The sequence below is a fragment of the Alligator sinensis genome, unplaced genomic scaffold, assembly GCF_000455745.1.
Source record: "Alligator sinensis unplaced genomic scaffold, ASM45574v1 scaffold282_1, whole genome shotgun sequence".
Taxonomy (NCBI): Eukaryota; Metazoa; Chordata; order Crocodylia; family Alligatoridae; genus Alligator; species Alligator sinensis.
In genome coordinates, this window is record NW_005842380.1 from 157,539 (window position 1) to 170,867 (window position 13,329).

Below are 13,329 nucleotides of genomic sequence, written 5' to 3' on the forward strand. Positions count from 1 at the left end.
GCCCTGCAGTGGGCTGGGTGCTAACTCCTGGGGTTTTTTGGGCAGTGCCTGGCCCCGTGGGGCACCTCAGCTTCAGCGACATCCTGGACACATCCCTGAAGGTCAGCTGGCAGGAGCCCGTGGAGAAGAACGGCATCCTGACGGGTGAGGAGGCCGAGAGCTGAAATCCCCCCAAGCCCCTCATCTGGACCCAGTGCCCCAGTATGGGGAGGGGGCAGGGCGGTGCTGCCGCGTGCATGCAAAATGCAGCCCGGTCCTGTCTGCTCGGCCGGGGACATTCCCGCTGCAGGGTCCCTGCATGGCACCGCGTGAGTTGCAAGCCACGTGATGGCCCTCGGAGGCTGGCGTGGCCGTGGACAGAGGCGTGACTGTGCCGGTGTTCCCCAGGCTACCGCATCTCCTGGGAGGAGTACAACCGCACCAACACGCGGGTGACGCACTACTTGCCCAACGTCACCCTGGAGTACCGCGTCACCGGCCTCACCGCCCTCACCACCTACACCATCGAGGTGGCCGCCATGACGTCCAAGGGGCAAGGGCAGGTGTCCTCCTCCACCATCTCCTCCGGGGTCCCTCCAGGTATGCCCCTGACCGTCTCCGGGTGCCCTTGCGGTGTGCCCAGGACTGTATCAGCCCACCACCCTGGCTTGCTTGGGGGCTATGTTAGTCCAACCCAGTCATTTCCTTGCCGTGTTTTTTCCAAGCCCCTTGATGTCCACAGTGGCAGCAGAGACACCGGAGCACCCAACGCTGTGTTGGTCCCCTGCCCCGTGCTGTTATACTCAGGCGGGGAAACTCCCCAGAGCTGGGCACCTTTTCTGTCCTGAATCACCTATGGGACAGCAAAGCCGAACACGGTGCCTGGTCTCTGCAGCCAGCACCCAGCCCTATCGCTTTTATTCCCCTCCTTGCCCCTTCGCAGAGCTCCCCGGCGCGCCCACCAACCTGGGCATCTCCAACATCGGCCCGCGCTCCGTGACCTTGCAGTTCAGGCCCGGCTATGATGGGAAGACATCCATCTCCCGCTGGCAGGTGGAAGCACAGGTAACAGGCCTGAAAGCTGCCCTTGGAGGGGGTCTGTGCCCTGGATTTTGGGTGCGGGGCGGTCTCTGTTTCAGCCGCCCATGGGGTGGGAGGAAGATGGCAACCCGTGGGGGCTGAGCATCGCCCCATCTCCATGTATCCCGGCCCCGGGGCTTTCCCTGCAGGTGGGGCAGGTTGGCGAGAGCGAGGAGTGGGTGCTGGTTCACCAGCTGGCCAACGAGCCCGATTCCCGCTCCATGGAGGTGCCCGGCCTCAACCCGTACACGTACTACAGGTAGGGGCCAGGGCGCGGGCCCAGGGCAAGGTAGCCTGGACAGGGGGCTCCTCTGCTGCATCCCAGGAAGGAGAGGTGGGTGGGTGCAAGGGGCTGGCACATCTCAGGGCTGTGGGCTCCTGATAAGGGGGACCTTAAGGGTTTAACCCCTCCCCAAATGCAGCCCAGACACCCTTCATGCCAGGGTCAGCCCTCCCCACCCCCTTCTCACCCGTGACCCCGGTGCTCTGCTCCCAGTTTCCGCATGCGGCAGGTGAACATCGTGGGCACCAGCCCGCCCAGCCTGCCCTCCCGTCGCATCCAGACCTTGCAGGCCCCCCCAGACGTGGCGCCCGCCAACGTCACCCTGCGCACGGCCAGCGAGACCAGCCTGTGGCTGCGCTGGATGGTGAGTGACTGCCAGGACCCAGGGACGTGGGGTGTTGGCTTGGAGCGGGCACAAGTAGCCTAGGGACCGTCTGCCTCACTGATGGGATAGGCCTGTGCTGCATGCACATGCGTGAGTGTGCATGCATGGCTGGGTATCCCCACCTATGTGCATCCAGTCATGTGTGTGTAGAGGCATGCATGTGATGTGCATGCCTATGAGTGTGTGCAGGGGTCCTTGCACTTGCGCACACAGGGGCATGACTGCAGCTTAGGGGGGAGTTGTCCTGGGTCCTGGGGGCAGCTATGCCAGGGTCCTGGGGATGCACTGAGGCCTCCCTCTGCCGCTGCCAGCCTCTTCCCGACCAGGAGTACAACGGGAGCCCAGAGTCAGTGGGGTACCGGGTGCGGTATGCACGCTCGGACGGGCGGGGGCGCACAGCGCTGCACGCCATCCACGACCGAGTGGAGCGGGAGTTCACCATCGAGGACCTGGAGGAGTGGACCGAGTACCAGGTGCAAGTGCAGGCCTTCAATGCCATCGGGGCCGGGCCCTGGAGCCGTGTCGTGGCGGGGCGCACCCGGGAGTCAGGTACCGTCCCTGCTGCTTGCCCCCAGCCCCGTGCCCAGCCGGGCCAGCCGGGCTCCTGCCTCTCCCCTGCTTGTCCCCTGCTCAGTGCCCTCATCCGGCCCCGCCAACGTGTCCGCGCTGGCCACCACCTCCAGCAGCATGCTGGTCCGCTGGACCGAGATCCCCGAGGCCGACCGCAACGGGCTCATCCTGGGCTACAAGGTGAGCCTCAGCCCCTGGTGCCTCCCAGCACTGGCAGCCCAGCTCTGCACAGCACCGGGGTTGTGGCATCCCTACCCCGCGGGGGAGCTGACGCAGGGCTCCTCGCAGGTCATGTACAAGGAGAAGGACTCGGACCTGCGCTCCCGGTTCTGGCTGGCGGAGGGGAACGCGTCGCGCAGCGCCCAGCTCGCGGGGCTGGGCAAGTACGTGCTGTACGAGATCCGCGTGCTGGCTTTCACCCGCATCGGCGACGGTGTCCCCAGCCACCCGCCCATCCTGGAGAGGACACTGGATGATGGTAGGCATCTGCAGTGTGCGCCGAGGGGTGGGGGGGTCCAGGTCTGGCGTGGTGGGAGCACCATGCCAGGACACACGTGTGCCAAGCGTGTGCCTGCCTGTGCATCCCAAAGGCCCCATCTGTCATGCTCCCTCCCCTCCGTTCTGCTGCAGTGCCGGGGCCCCCCGTGGGCATCCTGTTCCCCGAAGTGCGCACCACCTCCGTGCGGCTCATCTGGCAGCCGCCCGCCGCGCCCAACGGCATCATCCTCGGTAAGCGGCCAAACCTTTCCCCTGCCGGTGCCTCCTCCGTGCTGCCCCCTGCACCAGGTCTCTGGACAAGAGGGTCCCTATTTGCTGGGGCTCAGCACCTTGCACAATACCGATTAAAGGCATTGCTCAGCACCTTGCACAGGACTTGCTGCGAGCGTGAGCATGGGCTGGGGCAGGAGGGACCCACCCAGGGAGGGGTTCCCCAGCTTGCCCTTGGGGTGAGGGCTGAAAGGTCACCACCGACAGCCCTCACCCCCTGTCCACAGCCTACCAGATCACGCACCGCCTGAACACCACCAACGCCAACACGGCCACCGTGGAGGTGCTGAACCCCAGCGCCCGGCAGTATACAGCCACGGGGCTGCGCCCGGAGTCCACCTACCTCTTCCGCATCACGGCCCAGACCCGCAAGGGTTGGGGAGAGGCTGCCGAGGCGCTGGTGGTGACCACCGAGAAGAGAGGTGAGCGGCCGGGTCTGGGGTTATGGTCAAGGCTAGGGTTAGGAAAGAGCTGAGCAGCTCACATCTCTGCCCCCCACCCAGACCGCCCGCAGCCCCCCAGCAAGCCGGCGGTGCCGCAGGAGGAGGTGAAGGCGCGCAGCGTGCTGCTGTCCTGGGAGCCGGGCAGCGACGGGCTGTCGCCGGTGCGGTACTACACGGTGCAGACGCGCGAGCTGCCGGCCGGCGAGTGGAGCTTGCACTCCGCCTCCGTCAGCCACAACGCCACCTCCTTCGTGGTGGACAGGTGAGGCCGGGCAGGGCTCTTGGGATGGGCAAGGGCCGAGGCCGGCGCCGTGGGCTCCGGTCCCAGTCCCCCCGTGTGCTCGCGGCGCAGGTTGAAGCCCTTCACCTCCTACAAGTTTCGGGTCAAGGCGACGAACGACATCGGCGACAGCGCGTACAGCGAGGAGTCGGAGTCGCTCACCACGCTGCAGGCAGGTCAGTGCCCCCCTTGCTGGCAGCATGGGGGCTCCCTGCCCCATGCCCCCTGGGGGGTGGGGGTTGCACCCCGGGATCAGGGTAGCCCTTGCCAGCTAGCACCCGTCGGGTGGGTCGCACAGAGACATTCCCATCTGGGATTGCATGCATGCGTGAGCTCACCCCCACCACGGGCATCACGGGTTGCAGCCACTCCCATGGGTGGGATTCGAACCCGGCGCCCCAGACCACGAAGGAGCCTCGGGCAGCGCCCGTCTCCTGCTGCCTCTCACACGTGTTCTTCCCCCTGCAGCCCCGGAGGAGGCCCCCACCATCCTGTCGGTCACCCCTCACACCACCACCTCCGTCCTCCTCCGCTGGCAGGTACGGACGCGTGGGCCTTCAGGGCCGTGGGTTCGAAAGGTGCAGGGATTGCTTGGGGCATTGCAGGAAAGCGGGGTGGCTTGGCACGGAGAGGAGCCGCTGGCAGGATGAGCCCCTGGGCAGTGCTGCACCCACTGGGGCTCTGGGCAATGCTGGCAGCCCCTCCTGGGCTGCAGGGAGCAAAGGGCTGCAGGCGGACTGGAGCCTGGGGGCAAGACCACCCTGCAGCACCATGCCCGGGGTGTGCAGGCCCTACCTCTCAGCCCCGCTCTCCTCCCTGCAGCCCCCGGCCGAAGACAAAATCAACGGGATCCTGCTGGGCTTCCGGCTCCGCTACCGGGAGCTGGCGTACGACGGGCTGCGGGGCTTCACCTTGCGCAGCATCGGCAACCCCGGTGCCCGCTGGACCGAGCTCACCCGTGAGTGCCCGTAGCGGTGCTAGGAGGCACCTGGGAGGCATGCAAGGGTCCGGCCTCCCCACTTGCTTGCCTGCACCCCAGCAGCATTGCCCGTGTGTGTGTCCAGATGTGTCCCACGCTTGCTTTGCTGCTTTCGTGCCCCCTGTTTCCAAGACCTTGTGCACAGAGGAGCCCTGCCGTGGCTGTGCCATGGCTGTGACTGGCCTTGCCTTGCTCCGGGTGCTGCTCATCCTAGCAATGGGAGTGGGCACATACCCCTGATGTGCACGCACGGCAGGGCAGGTCCTGCCAGGACACGCTCCCCAGCCCTCTGTTTCCCCACCCAGCAGCCTCCATGCAACATCCTCCCCGAGGCACTAACCAGTACTCCTGCTCTGGGCAGCGGCTCCCCCCACCGGGACCCAGCTCCATGGTGTGTTTGCGTGCGTGTCACTAACCTCGGTGTCTGCTCTCCCCCGCCCCTGCCCCCCGCTCCCCTTTAGCCGTGTACGCCGTGCGAAACCTCAGCGACGCCAGCCTCACACAGTACGAGCTGGACAGTAAGTCCCTCTGCTCCGTGCATGCATCTGCCCGGGTCCGTGCACGCCCCTCTCCCCCCACCCAGGGCCTGGGGAGGCTCTTGGGGGAATGCACCCACCTGCCAGGCTGGGGACCCAGCCAGTGCCCCCAAACCGAGGGAGGGTCACAAGCGTGGTATCGCCATCAGCATTTGTGCCCATGCCTGAGCCCGCCGGGGCCGGGAGGGCCCCGTTAAGATGGCATTTCCTTCGTGGTCGGCACCTTATTTTTTTCTAGCTGAGCAGCCAGGAACTAAGCATGTCTTGGGGGAAAGAGAGAGGTTTAGAAAGCGGGCAGGGGAGTTGGGGTCTGCCTCTCCCTGGAGTTACTGAGGGGTACATTGAACCCCTCCCTGGCACCCTCATCCTCTCCTCTCGCCCTCCGCAGACCTGAGCAAGCACCGGCGCTACGAGCTGCGCATGAGCGTGTACAACGCCGTGGGCGAGGGACCCCCCAGTGCCCCCCAGGAGGTCTTCGTTGGTGAAGCGGGTGAGTCGGGCCCTGGGGATGGGTCGGGAGCCCCCTGCAAAGGGAGCAGCCCCTCCAGCTAGCAGCCTGGCTCCCAGGCAGGGAGCCCCTCTCCCATCACGGGGCAGGTGGGCGCCCATGGCTGGTGCACAGCAGCAGCCAAAGAGACCCCCCCCGGAGATAGTGTGGGTCTGCCAGGCTGGGGCAGGGGCACCACTGGGGCCTGCCGCTCTCACCATAGCGCCGCGCTGTCCTCTGCCTAGTGCCCACAGCGGCACCACAGAACGTGGCTGTGCAGGCCGCCACCGCCACGCAGCTTGACGTCACCTGGGAGCCACCACCTCCCGAGGCGCAGAACGGCGACATCCAGGGCTATAAGGTACATGAGGTGGGGGGCAACCCGGCTGACCTGCATGGGGGTGGCAGTCAGCCGGGCACCAGACTCCTGTCCATGCCAGGCTCCTGCCCCAGCCACGTTGCTGACCACAGGCTCCCTGGCTGGTGCATGGGGTGGCTGGGGCATGGGGCAGCTGACCACAGGCTCCCTGGCTGGTGCATGGGGCACGAGGCTTGGGGCCAGGAGGGGGAAGGTGTCCTGAGCTGCTGGAGCACTGCTCAGGTCAGCGTCCAGGGTGCAACTCCCCGTTGTGGCAGCAGGGGGTGCTGCTGCCCTTCAAACTGCCCCGGGCTCCCTGCAGTGTGGCAGAGCTGGGGCATTTCTGGGGCAGGGGTAGGGACCTTGCTGTAGGACTGGGGGGGGCCGCACGGATGCTGGTAACCCACAGCAGGTCGCATCTGTGCCCTGCCGAAAGCGGGGGGCAGGAGCCTGCTTTGGGGACGGTAAATAGAAACGTCCCCATCCAGACCCCCCGCAGCGGTGGCGGGGCAGCGAAGGGGCCGTGAGCAGGAGCATGTGGCCCCAGGACCGGGGCTTGTGCCCCGCACCCGCCAGGCCTCACGGCCCCGCCGTCCCCGCAGATCTACTTCTGGGAGGCGCAGCGGGCGAACGAGACGGAGCGGGTGAAGACGCTGTTCCTGCCCGAGAGCGGCGTGAAGTTGAAGAACCTCACGGGCTACACGGCATACCTGGTCAGCGTGGCCGCCTTCAATGCCGCCGGCGACGGGCCCCGCAGCCCCCCAGCCAAGGCTCGGACCCAGCAAGCAGGTGGGCCCTTGGCGCCTGCCGTCCCCTCTCCCCAGCTCCCTGCCACTGCCTGGCTGTGGCACCGGGGCTCCCGTCTCTCTGCTCCTCTCACCCAGTGCCCTCCCTGCCCAGATCAGAGCCCCAGGGCTGGGCTTAGGTCAGCCCCTCGAATGCCACCCCCGGGCAGACCGGACCCCGTGTCCCTAGCCCGTGGTGCATGGAGCTGCTGGCACCCTCTACCCAGACCCCGGCACCACGCTAGGCATGGCATAAAAGACGGTTACAGCTACGCTCAGAGTTGCTGGAGCTGCCCAGATGTCCCCTGTGGCTCCCCAGCACAAGCTGCCCATCTTCACTCGGGCTCAGGGCCCTTGGTGCCCACTGGCTTTGTTCATTCCCCTCCTCCCCCCCCGGCGAGGTGAAGCACGGGCAGGAAGCAGCATTTTTGCAAAATAACCCACAAGTGCAAAGTGTCTTTGCAGGGCAGTTGTTGGCAAGGGAAGTGGAGGCACGAACCCAGCTGGCCAGAGTGCCATCTTAGGGCATGGAGCTAGGGCAGGATGGGGGTTGGCTCTGGGGACGCTGGGTTGGCTCCTGACAAGGAACAGCCACGTGGGTCTGCCCTGCCGTGTTTGGGAGCTGAGGTGAGGTCCGGCCTGCGTGGCTCCTTCACTGCTGTGATGAACTGGGAGTGCTCTGCACCCTCTCCTCCCAGCACTGCTCAGCATGCGGCGGCAGGGTTCGGGACCCCACCAATGCAGAGGGAGCGCCATGCAAGCACACACATTCACACTCATACATGCATGCACACGCATGCATACATGTCCATGCACAACTCCATGTGCACATGCACACGCACCTGTTCATGTACACACCCCTGTGCGCACACACACTTGTGCGTGTGCACTTCCGTGCACACACATGCACATCCCCATGCGCACACAAACATGCACACATATTCATGCCACACCCCCATGCGCGCACACATGCACAAGCGCACATCCTGTGCACACATACACACATATACCTGTGCGTGTGCACACTCCCATGCATACACATATGTACTTGTGCACACCCCCAGTGCGCACATACATGCACAAACCAATGCATGTACACACTGACGTGCACATATGTGCACGCATGCATACACACATATACATGCATTCACACACACCACGCCACCCTTCCTTTCCTCTGGGATTTCCAAGCTGATCAGAAGCTGGGCTTGCAGCTATTCCTGGCTCCCCAGCCCTCGTCCCGCCTCAGAGTAGCTCTCTGCCCAGGGTGGAGGACGAGCTCTGAGCCTGCGGCCAAGCCTTCCCCTCTCTGCCTGCAGCCCCCAGCGCCCCCAGCACCATCAGGTTCAGCGAGCTGACCACCACCTCGGTGAATGTCTCCTGGGAGCCGCCCCTGCTCCCCAACGGCATCCTGGAGGGCTACCGGCTGGTCTACGAGCCCTGCATGCCCGTGGACGGTAAGGGTCTGGGGGCGTTGCTGGGGGGGTGCTGGGGCAGAGCTGTTCGCTGCGGGGTGGTGGAGAAGGAGGAGACTGGGGTACAGGCTGGCAGGCTGGGCTGTGACACTCACCACGAGGTGGGGGTCTCTTGGTCATGTCCTCTCGTGCAGCCCTGGCCAGTCCCCCCAGGCTTCCAGCTCTATGCAGGGCCCTTCTCACACCCTCCAGAGCGAGCACGTTTGTTCCGAGCTCCCTGTGTTCCTCCCCAGAAGTGGCTGCAGGGACAGGGAGTATCCCAGAGGCCAGTTTAATAAGCACATGGCCAGGTAGGCTGGCACAGCGGGGATACAGCCAGTCCCAGCCTCAGGCTTTTACAGAAATGTGGTTCTCCCCGCCCTTTTCTGCCCAAGTCTCTCCCTGCTGCCAGCATCGGGGCTGCAGGGAAGACTATTTCAGCCCCTATGGGAAGAAAAATCGTGGCATAGAAAGGCCCCTGCCTGCCCACCCAGCCACTGCAGAGGGATCAGGGCACAGCTGCCCAGGGCTCTGTAGCTTCCTCTCCCCCCTGCAGTCCCGCCTGCCCTGGGACCCTGGGAAAGGAGTAGAGGGCACCTGTGCGGCGGCCAGAGGGACAGTGGCACGAACAATGGCCACTCAGTGCTGGCCACGGCCACCTGTGCCTGGCAGCGGTGGTCCAGGAGAGCTGGGAGAGTAGCCAAGGCCATGGGGTGGGGGGCAGGAGCAGGGGTCTCTTGTCTCCTTTGAGCTTGCACTGCAAAGGACGCTTTGATCCTTCAAACCGGGCTCCCTGCCTGCAGCTCAGCAGGACTTGGGGTGCTGCCAGAGCAGTGTCAGGCTTTCGGGACTGTGTCCACACCCAGGGTCAGGAACTGGCCCGATAATCCATTGCAGGCTCAGAGCTGCCCGATGCTGATACCGTCTCCCTGCCCAGCCACCCAGCTAGCGCTGCCCGGGGGCGAGCAGAGGAGACGAAGCGGCATCCTTAGAAATAAGTAGGTCCAACCAAGTGAAAGTTGAGGGTTGCCTGCAGCAATCCCAGGCAGTCTCCCTTCTCAGTGCTAGCCAGCCCCAAATGAGATCAGGTGCATTCAGTCTGGTCCAGCCATAGGAATCAGGTCAACCCAAGGTATTTCTATGGCAAGTTGACCTGTGGGCTGGAGAGCCCCCGCCAGGCACCCGGTCAACCCCATGCATTCCTTTGGCAGCCTGATAAAGGATGTTTGTGCCCGAAAGCTTGCAAAGAAGCATTTTCCCAACTATTTGAGTTGGTCTAATAAAATATATTAGATTTACCCAGAGAACCTTGTCTGCCTATGTCCTCAGATCAATGCAGCTACAACCTATACCCCAGATCGACTCAATGCATTTCTATTGCAGGTGGACCTGTAGTTTTGAGAGCCCCAGCTGGGCACCAGGTCAACCCAATGCATTACTATGGCGGGTTGACTTATAGTCTGGAGAGCCCAAGCTGGGCACCAGTTCATCCCAATGCATTACTGTCTGGAGAGCCCCAGCTGGGCACCAGGTCAGCCCAATGCATTACTGTGGCAGTTTGACCTGTAGTCTGAGAAGCCCTGCCCAGTCACCAGGTCAGTTCAATGCATTCCTATGGCAGGTTGACCTATAAGCTGGAGAGCCCCAGCTGGGCACCAGTTCATCCCAATGCATTACTATGGCAGGTTGACCTGTAGTCGAGAAGCCCTGGTCAGTCACCAGGTCAACCCAGTGTGTTTCTATGGCAGGTTGACTGGCATGTCAACCTGTAGTCTGGAGGTCTGCAGCCAGGCACCAAGTCAACCCCTATATTCCTGGCAAGAGCATGGGACAGAGGGGAGGGCAGAAGCATGGTGCTGGCACACAGGGGTCCCTGTCCATGACGTCCCCACATGCTCTGCCCAGCAGGCGTCAGCAAAATCGTGACGGTGGATGTGAAGGGGAGCAGCCCGCTGTGGATGAAGGTGAAGGACCTGGCAGAAGGTGTCACCTACCGGTTCCGGATCCGGGCAAAAACCTTTGCCTACGGGCCCGAGATCGAGGCCAACATCACCACGGGGCCAGGCGAAGGTATGTCAGGTCCCTGCAAGAACTGGCCTGGGGGTGCCCAGAGGCAAAGAGCTTGCCCACAGGCCCCAGTGGGTAACGAGACTGGGAAAGTCGGGGGTGGGTAGGCTGTCGGGGCTGGGTATGCGGGAATACGAAGAGAGGAAACCAGTATGAAGGGAATTTGTGTCTGCTCTGCTTCTCCAGGTGCCCCCGGGCCCCCGGGAGAGCCCTTCATCTCCCGCTACGGCTCAGCCATCACCATCCACTGGTCCAGCGGGGACCCCGGCAAGGGACCCATCACCAGATACGTCATAGAGGCCCGGCCCTCAGGTACTGCAGGTGCCCTCCACCTCCCTCATGTCCGGGGTTGTGACCACAGCCCAGCGAGGCCACGGAGGCATGGTGAAATCACCCCGGTGTGCAGGATGGGAAGCTGCCTTGTAGGAGGCCTCTGCTCTGTGCATTGACCCAGGTGGCTGGACGTGAGGTCCCATCTGATCAGTGCAGCCAGCAAAGGGGCCGGGGCACCAGGAGCCAGCCACGGGCTCTAGTGCGTGGCAGCTTGCTGGGTCCTGGGCACCAGCACTGGAGATGGATGTGACCCATGCACAGAGTGAGGCAGGTGCAGGGCAATAAATCACCCGCACACATGGAGACGGCTGCTCCGCGAGGCTGCTGGCTGCCGTGTGCCCCCGGCATGAGGGTGTGGGGGCACAGCAGATGACCGGGGGCTGGTTCCCCCCAGCTCCTTTGTGCTGCCTGTCTGCTGCCTGCATCCCTCTGCCGGACACGGGGACAGAGGCCGGCGTTACAATGAGGGGAGGTTCAGCTGAAGAGTCAAGCAGGACAGAGGCCGCCGGAGCCCAACGGGGGTTTGATTGCAGCCGGCGGGGGCTGAGCCAGGGAGATGAGGCCTCACCGGCCTGCTGGTCCCCGCTGTGATTTATGATGGCTGGATCCAGGCAGCCCTGCCTGTGTTTGCAGCTGCGCAGGCACCTGGCTTGGTTCAAGCACCTTGCCGGGAGCTATCTGTGCCACGGGGGCTTGCACTCACAGTGCCTGGGTGCGTGCCTCCGTCGCTACCCCGCTGCCTGCTCGGGTGCCCAGGGCATCGGGGAGGTGATAGCATGGAGCAGCCCTGCCATTGCATGGGAGGCCTGGCTGCCACGAGCACTGGCAGGAAGGAGGGCACAGATCAAGGGCCTGGGTGCCCTGCCAAGTGGCAGCTGTGATGTTAGATGCCCTCTCCCAGCCCAAGCCGGTATGAGCCCCGGTGCCTCTGCTCAGGCGGCTCTGTCTGACCCCGTGGGTCGGTCCCCTTCCCTGCCGACCCCCTGTCCTTCCTCCCTGCCAGATGAGGGACTGTGGGACATCCTTATCAAGGACATCCCGAAGGAGGTGACCTCCTACACCTTCAGCTTGGACATCCTGAAGCAGGGCGTCAGCTACGACTTCCGCGTCATCGCTGTGAACGACTACGGATACGGCACCCCCAGCGCGCCCTCCCCGGCTGTGTCAGGTACCCGCTTGGCTGCCGGGCTGTGGGGGCAGGACATACGGGCCCCACCTGGCTGGGGGCACCTGCCCTCCACACCCCCTACCCCTTTGCCAGTCTGGTTTGGCTTGGCACACAGCACAGCTTTTGCAATGCCCGCTTTCCCAGTTGAAGCAGGTCCATTGCAGACTGGCCCCTGGGGAAGAGGTGGGGGGAGAAGTGATCTGGGCAGAGGGAAATCCCCACCCCAAAGCAGGACCAGCTGACTAGGGAAAGCCCTGGGGTGTCCTGGGGTGGGGTGGGGGATCCCAGTCTGACCTCCCCGCACGGTGCCCCCGGCTATTCCAGCTCAGAAAGCCAACCCCTTCTACGAGGAGTGGTGGTTCCTGGTGGTCATTGCCTTGGTCGGGCTCATCTTCATCCTCCTGCTGGTCTTCGTCCTCATCATCCGGGGGCAGAGCAAGAAGTACGCCAAGAAGTCGGACTCCGGTGAGTGAGCAGGACTCCTGGCCCTCTCCCCTGCCCCTCCAGAGCCCTGGCACGTGGTGGGGAGAGAGCAGGAGATGCATCCCTGGACTTCCTCGTGTCCCTTGGAGCTACCGATGAAGCAGCCGGCTTCTCCCCTTGCCCGTTGCCAGGAGCTGGAAAGGTCACTGGGATTAAACAGTGCGGCTCTGTTTTCTTAGCCGCATCCAGGGCTCAGATGGTGGGTAAATCACCGGGCTCCCTGCTCAACAAACATGCTCGCCGGGTGGGCAGCAAGGGAGGGGGCTGCCTCTGCAGCCTGATGGGGACAGGGGAGGGTTCGTGCCAGCTGGTCCCTCCAATCCCGTCCTCCCCCGGCTCCAGGCAGCAACCCCAAGTCGGCCGCACTGAGCCACGGGGAGATGGTGAGCCTGGACGAGGGCAGCTTCCCTGCCCTGGAGCTCAACAATCGGCGTCTCTCGGTCAAGAACTCCTTCTGCAGGAAGAACGGCATCTACACCAGGTACCGGCCTGCCCTCCGGGGCCGGGAATAAGGGGGCAGCACGGCCTGAGCTGTGCGTGCTGCCCTGCACCTACGGGTCATCCCAGGGCCCTGAGTTTGAACATCGTACTGGTGCTGGGAGCAGACACGGTGCCGTCTCTACCAAAGTGCGGCTGGGGGGAACTCTTGCTGGACCCCGTTGCCTTTCTCAGCTAATTCCTGCCCGCTCCCAAGCCACTGTCCCTTCTGTGGGGCAGGCCAAGCACCCCCTCGTCTCATGCAGACAGAGAGCCAAGAGCCTCCAAGACTTGCCAGCTTCTCCTCCTTGCATCCTCTCTTAGCATTCATGTCTCATCCCGGCAAGGTCAGGCCTGTGGAGCTGGATCCGCTCCACGCCTGGAGGAACAATGGCTTCTCTGTGCTCCAGGTTG

At 64.0% G+C, this 13,329-nt stretch overlaps 1 protein-coding gene across 11 annotated transcripts in view; it reads left to right on the top strand.

Moving 5' to 3' along the window:
• Nucleotides 1-13,329, top strand: part of SDK2 (sidekick cell adhesion molecule 2) — a 70,780-nt gene that overhangs the window by 53,275 nt on the left and 4,176 nt on the right. For 8 of the 11 annotated variants that reach the window (XM_025210922.1, XM_025210917.1, XM_025210920.1 and 5 more), the window contains 24 exons: nucleotides 46-144; nucleotides 388-579; nucleotides 923-1,044; nucleotides 1,209-1,318; nucleotides 1,556-1,706; nucleotides 2,039-2,276; nucleotides 2,362-2,477; nucleotides 2,586-2,775; nucleotides 2,928-3,026; nucleotides 3,293-3,487; nucleotides 3,569-3,770; nucleotides 3,861-3,964; nucleotides 4,257-4,327; nucleotides 4,611-4,746; nucleotides 5,229-5,285; nucleotides 5,692-5,793; nucleotides 6,036-6,151; nucleotides 6,751-6,937; nucleotides 8,253-8,390; nucleotides 10,293-10,457; nucleotides 10,641-10,766; nucleotides 11,791-11,955; nucleotides 12,280-12,420; nucleotides 12,781-12,919. In XM_025210922.1, coding sequence (XP_025066707.1) covers nucleotides 46-144; nucleotides 388-579; nucleotides 923-1,044; nucleotides 1,209-1,318; nucleotides 1,556-1,706; nucleotides 2,039-2,276; nucleotides 2,362-2,477; nucleotides 2,586-2,775; nucleotides 2,928-3,026; nucleotides 3,293-3,487; nucleotides 3,569-3,770; nucleotides 3,861-3,964; nucleotides 4,257-4,327; nucleotides 4,611-4,746; nucleotides 5,229-5,285; nucleotides 5,692-5,793; nucleotides 6,036-6,151; nucleotides 6,751-6,937; nucleotides 8,253-8,390; nucleotides 10,293-10,457; nucleotides 10,641-10,766; nucleotides 11,791-11,955; nucleotides 12,280-12,420; nucleotides 12,781-12,919 — 3,361 coding nt within the window. The remainder of the gene's footprint in view (nucleotides 1-45; nucleotides 145-387; nucleotides 580-922; nucleotides 1,045-1,208; nucleotides 1,319-1,555; nucleotides 1,707-2,038; nucleotides 2,277-2,361; nucleotides 2,478-2,585; nucleotides 2,776-2,927; nucleotides 3,027-3,292; nucleotides 3,488-3,568; nucleotides 3,771-3,860; nucleotides 3,965-4,256; nucleotides 4,328-4,610; nucleotides 4,747-5,228; nucleotides 5,286-5,691; nucleotides 5,794-6,035; nucleotides 6,152-6,750; nucleotides 6,938-8,252; nucleotides 8,391-10,292; nucleotides 10,458-10,640; nucleotides 10,767-11,790; nucleotides 11,956-12,279; nucleotides 12,421-12,780; nucleotides 12,920-13,329) is intronic. The other 3 variants (XM_006029470.2, XM_025210918.1, XM_025210919.1) reach the window with 2 other exon arrangements.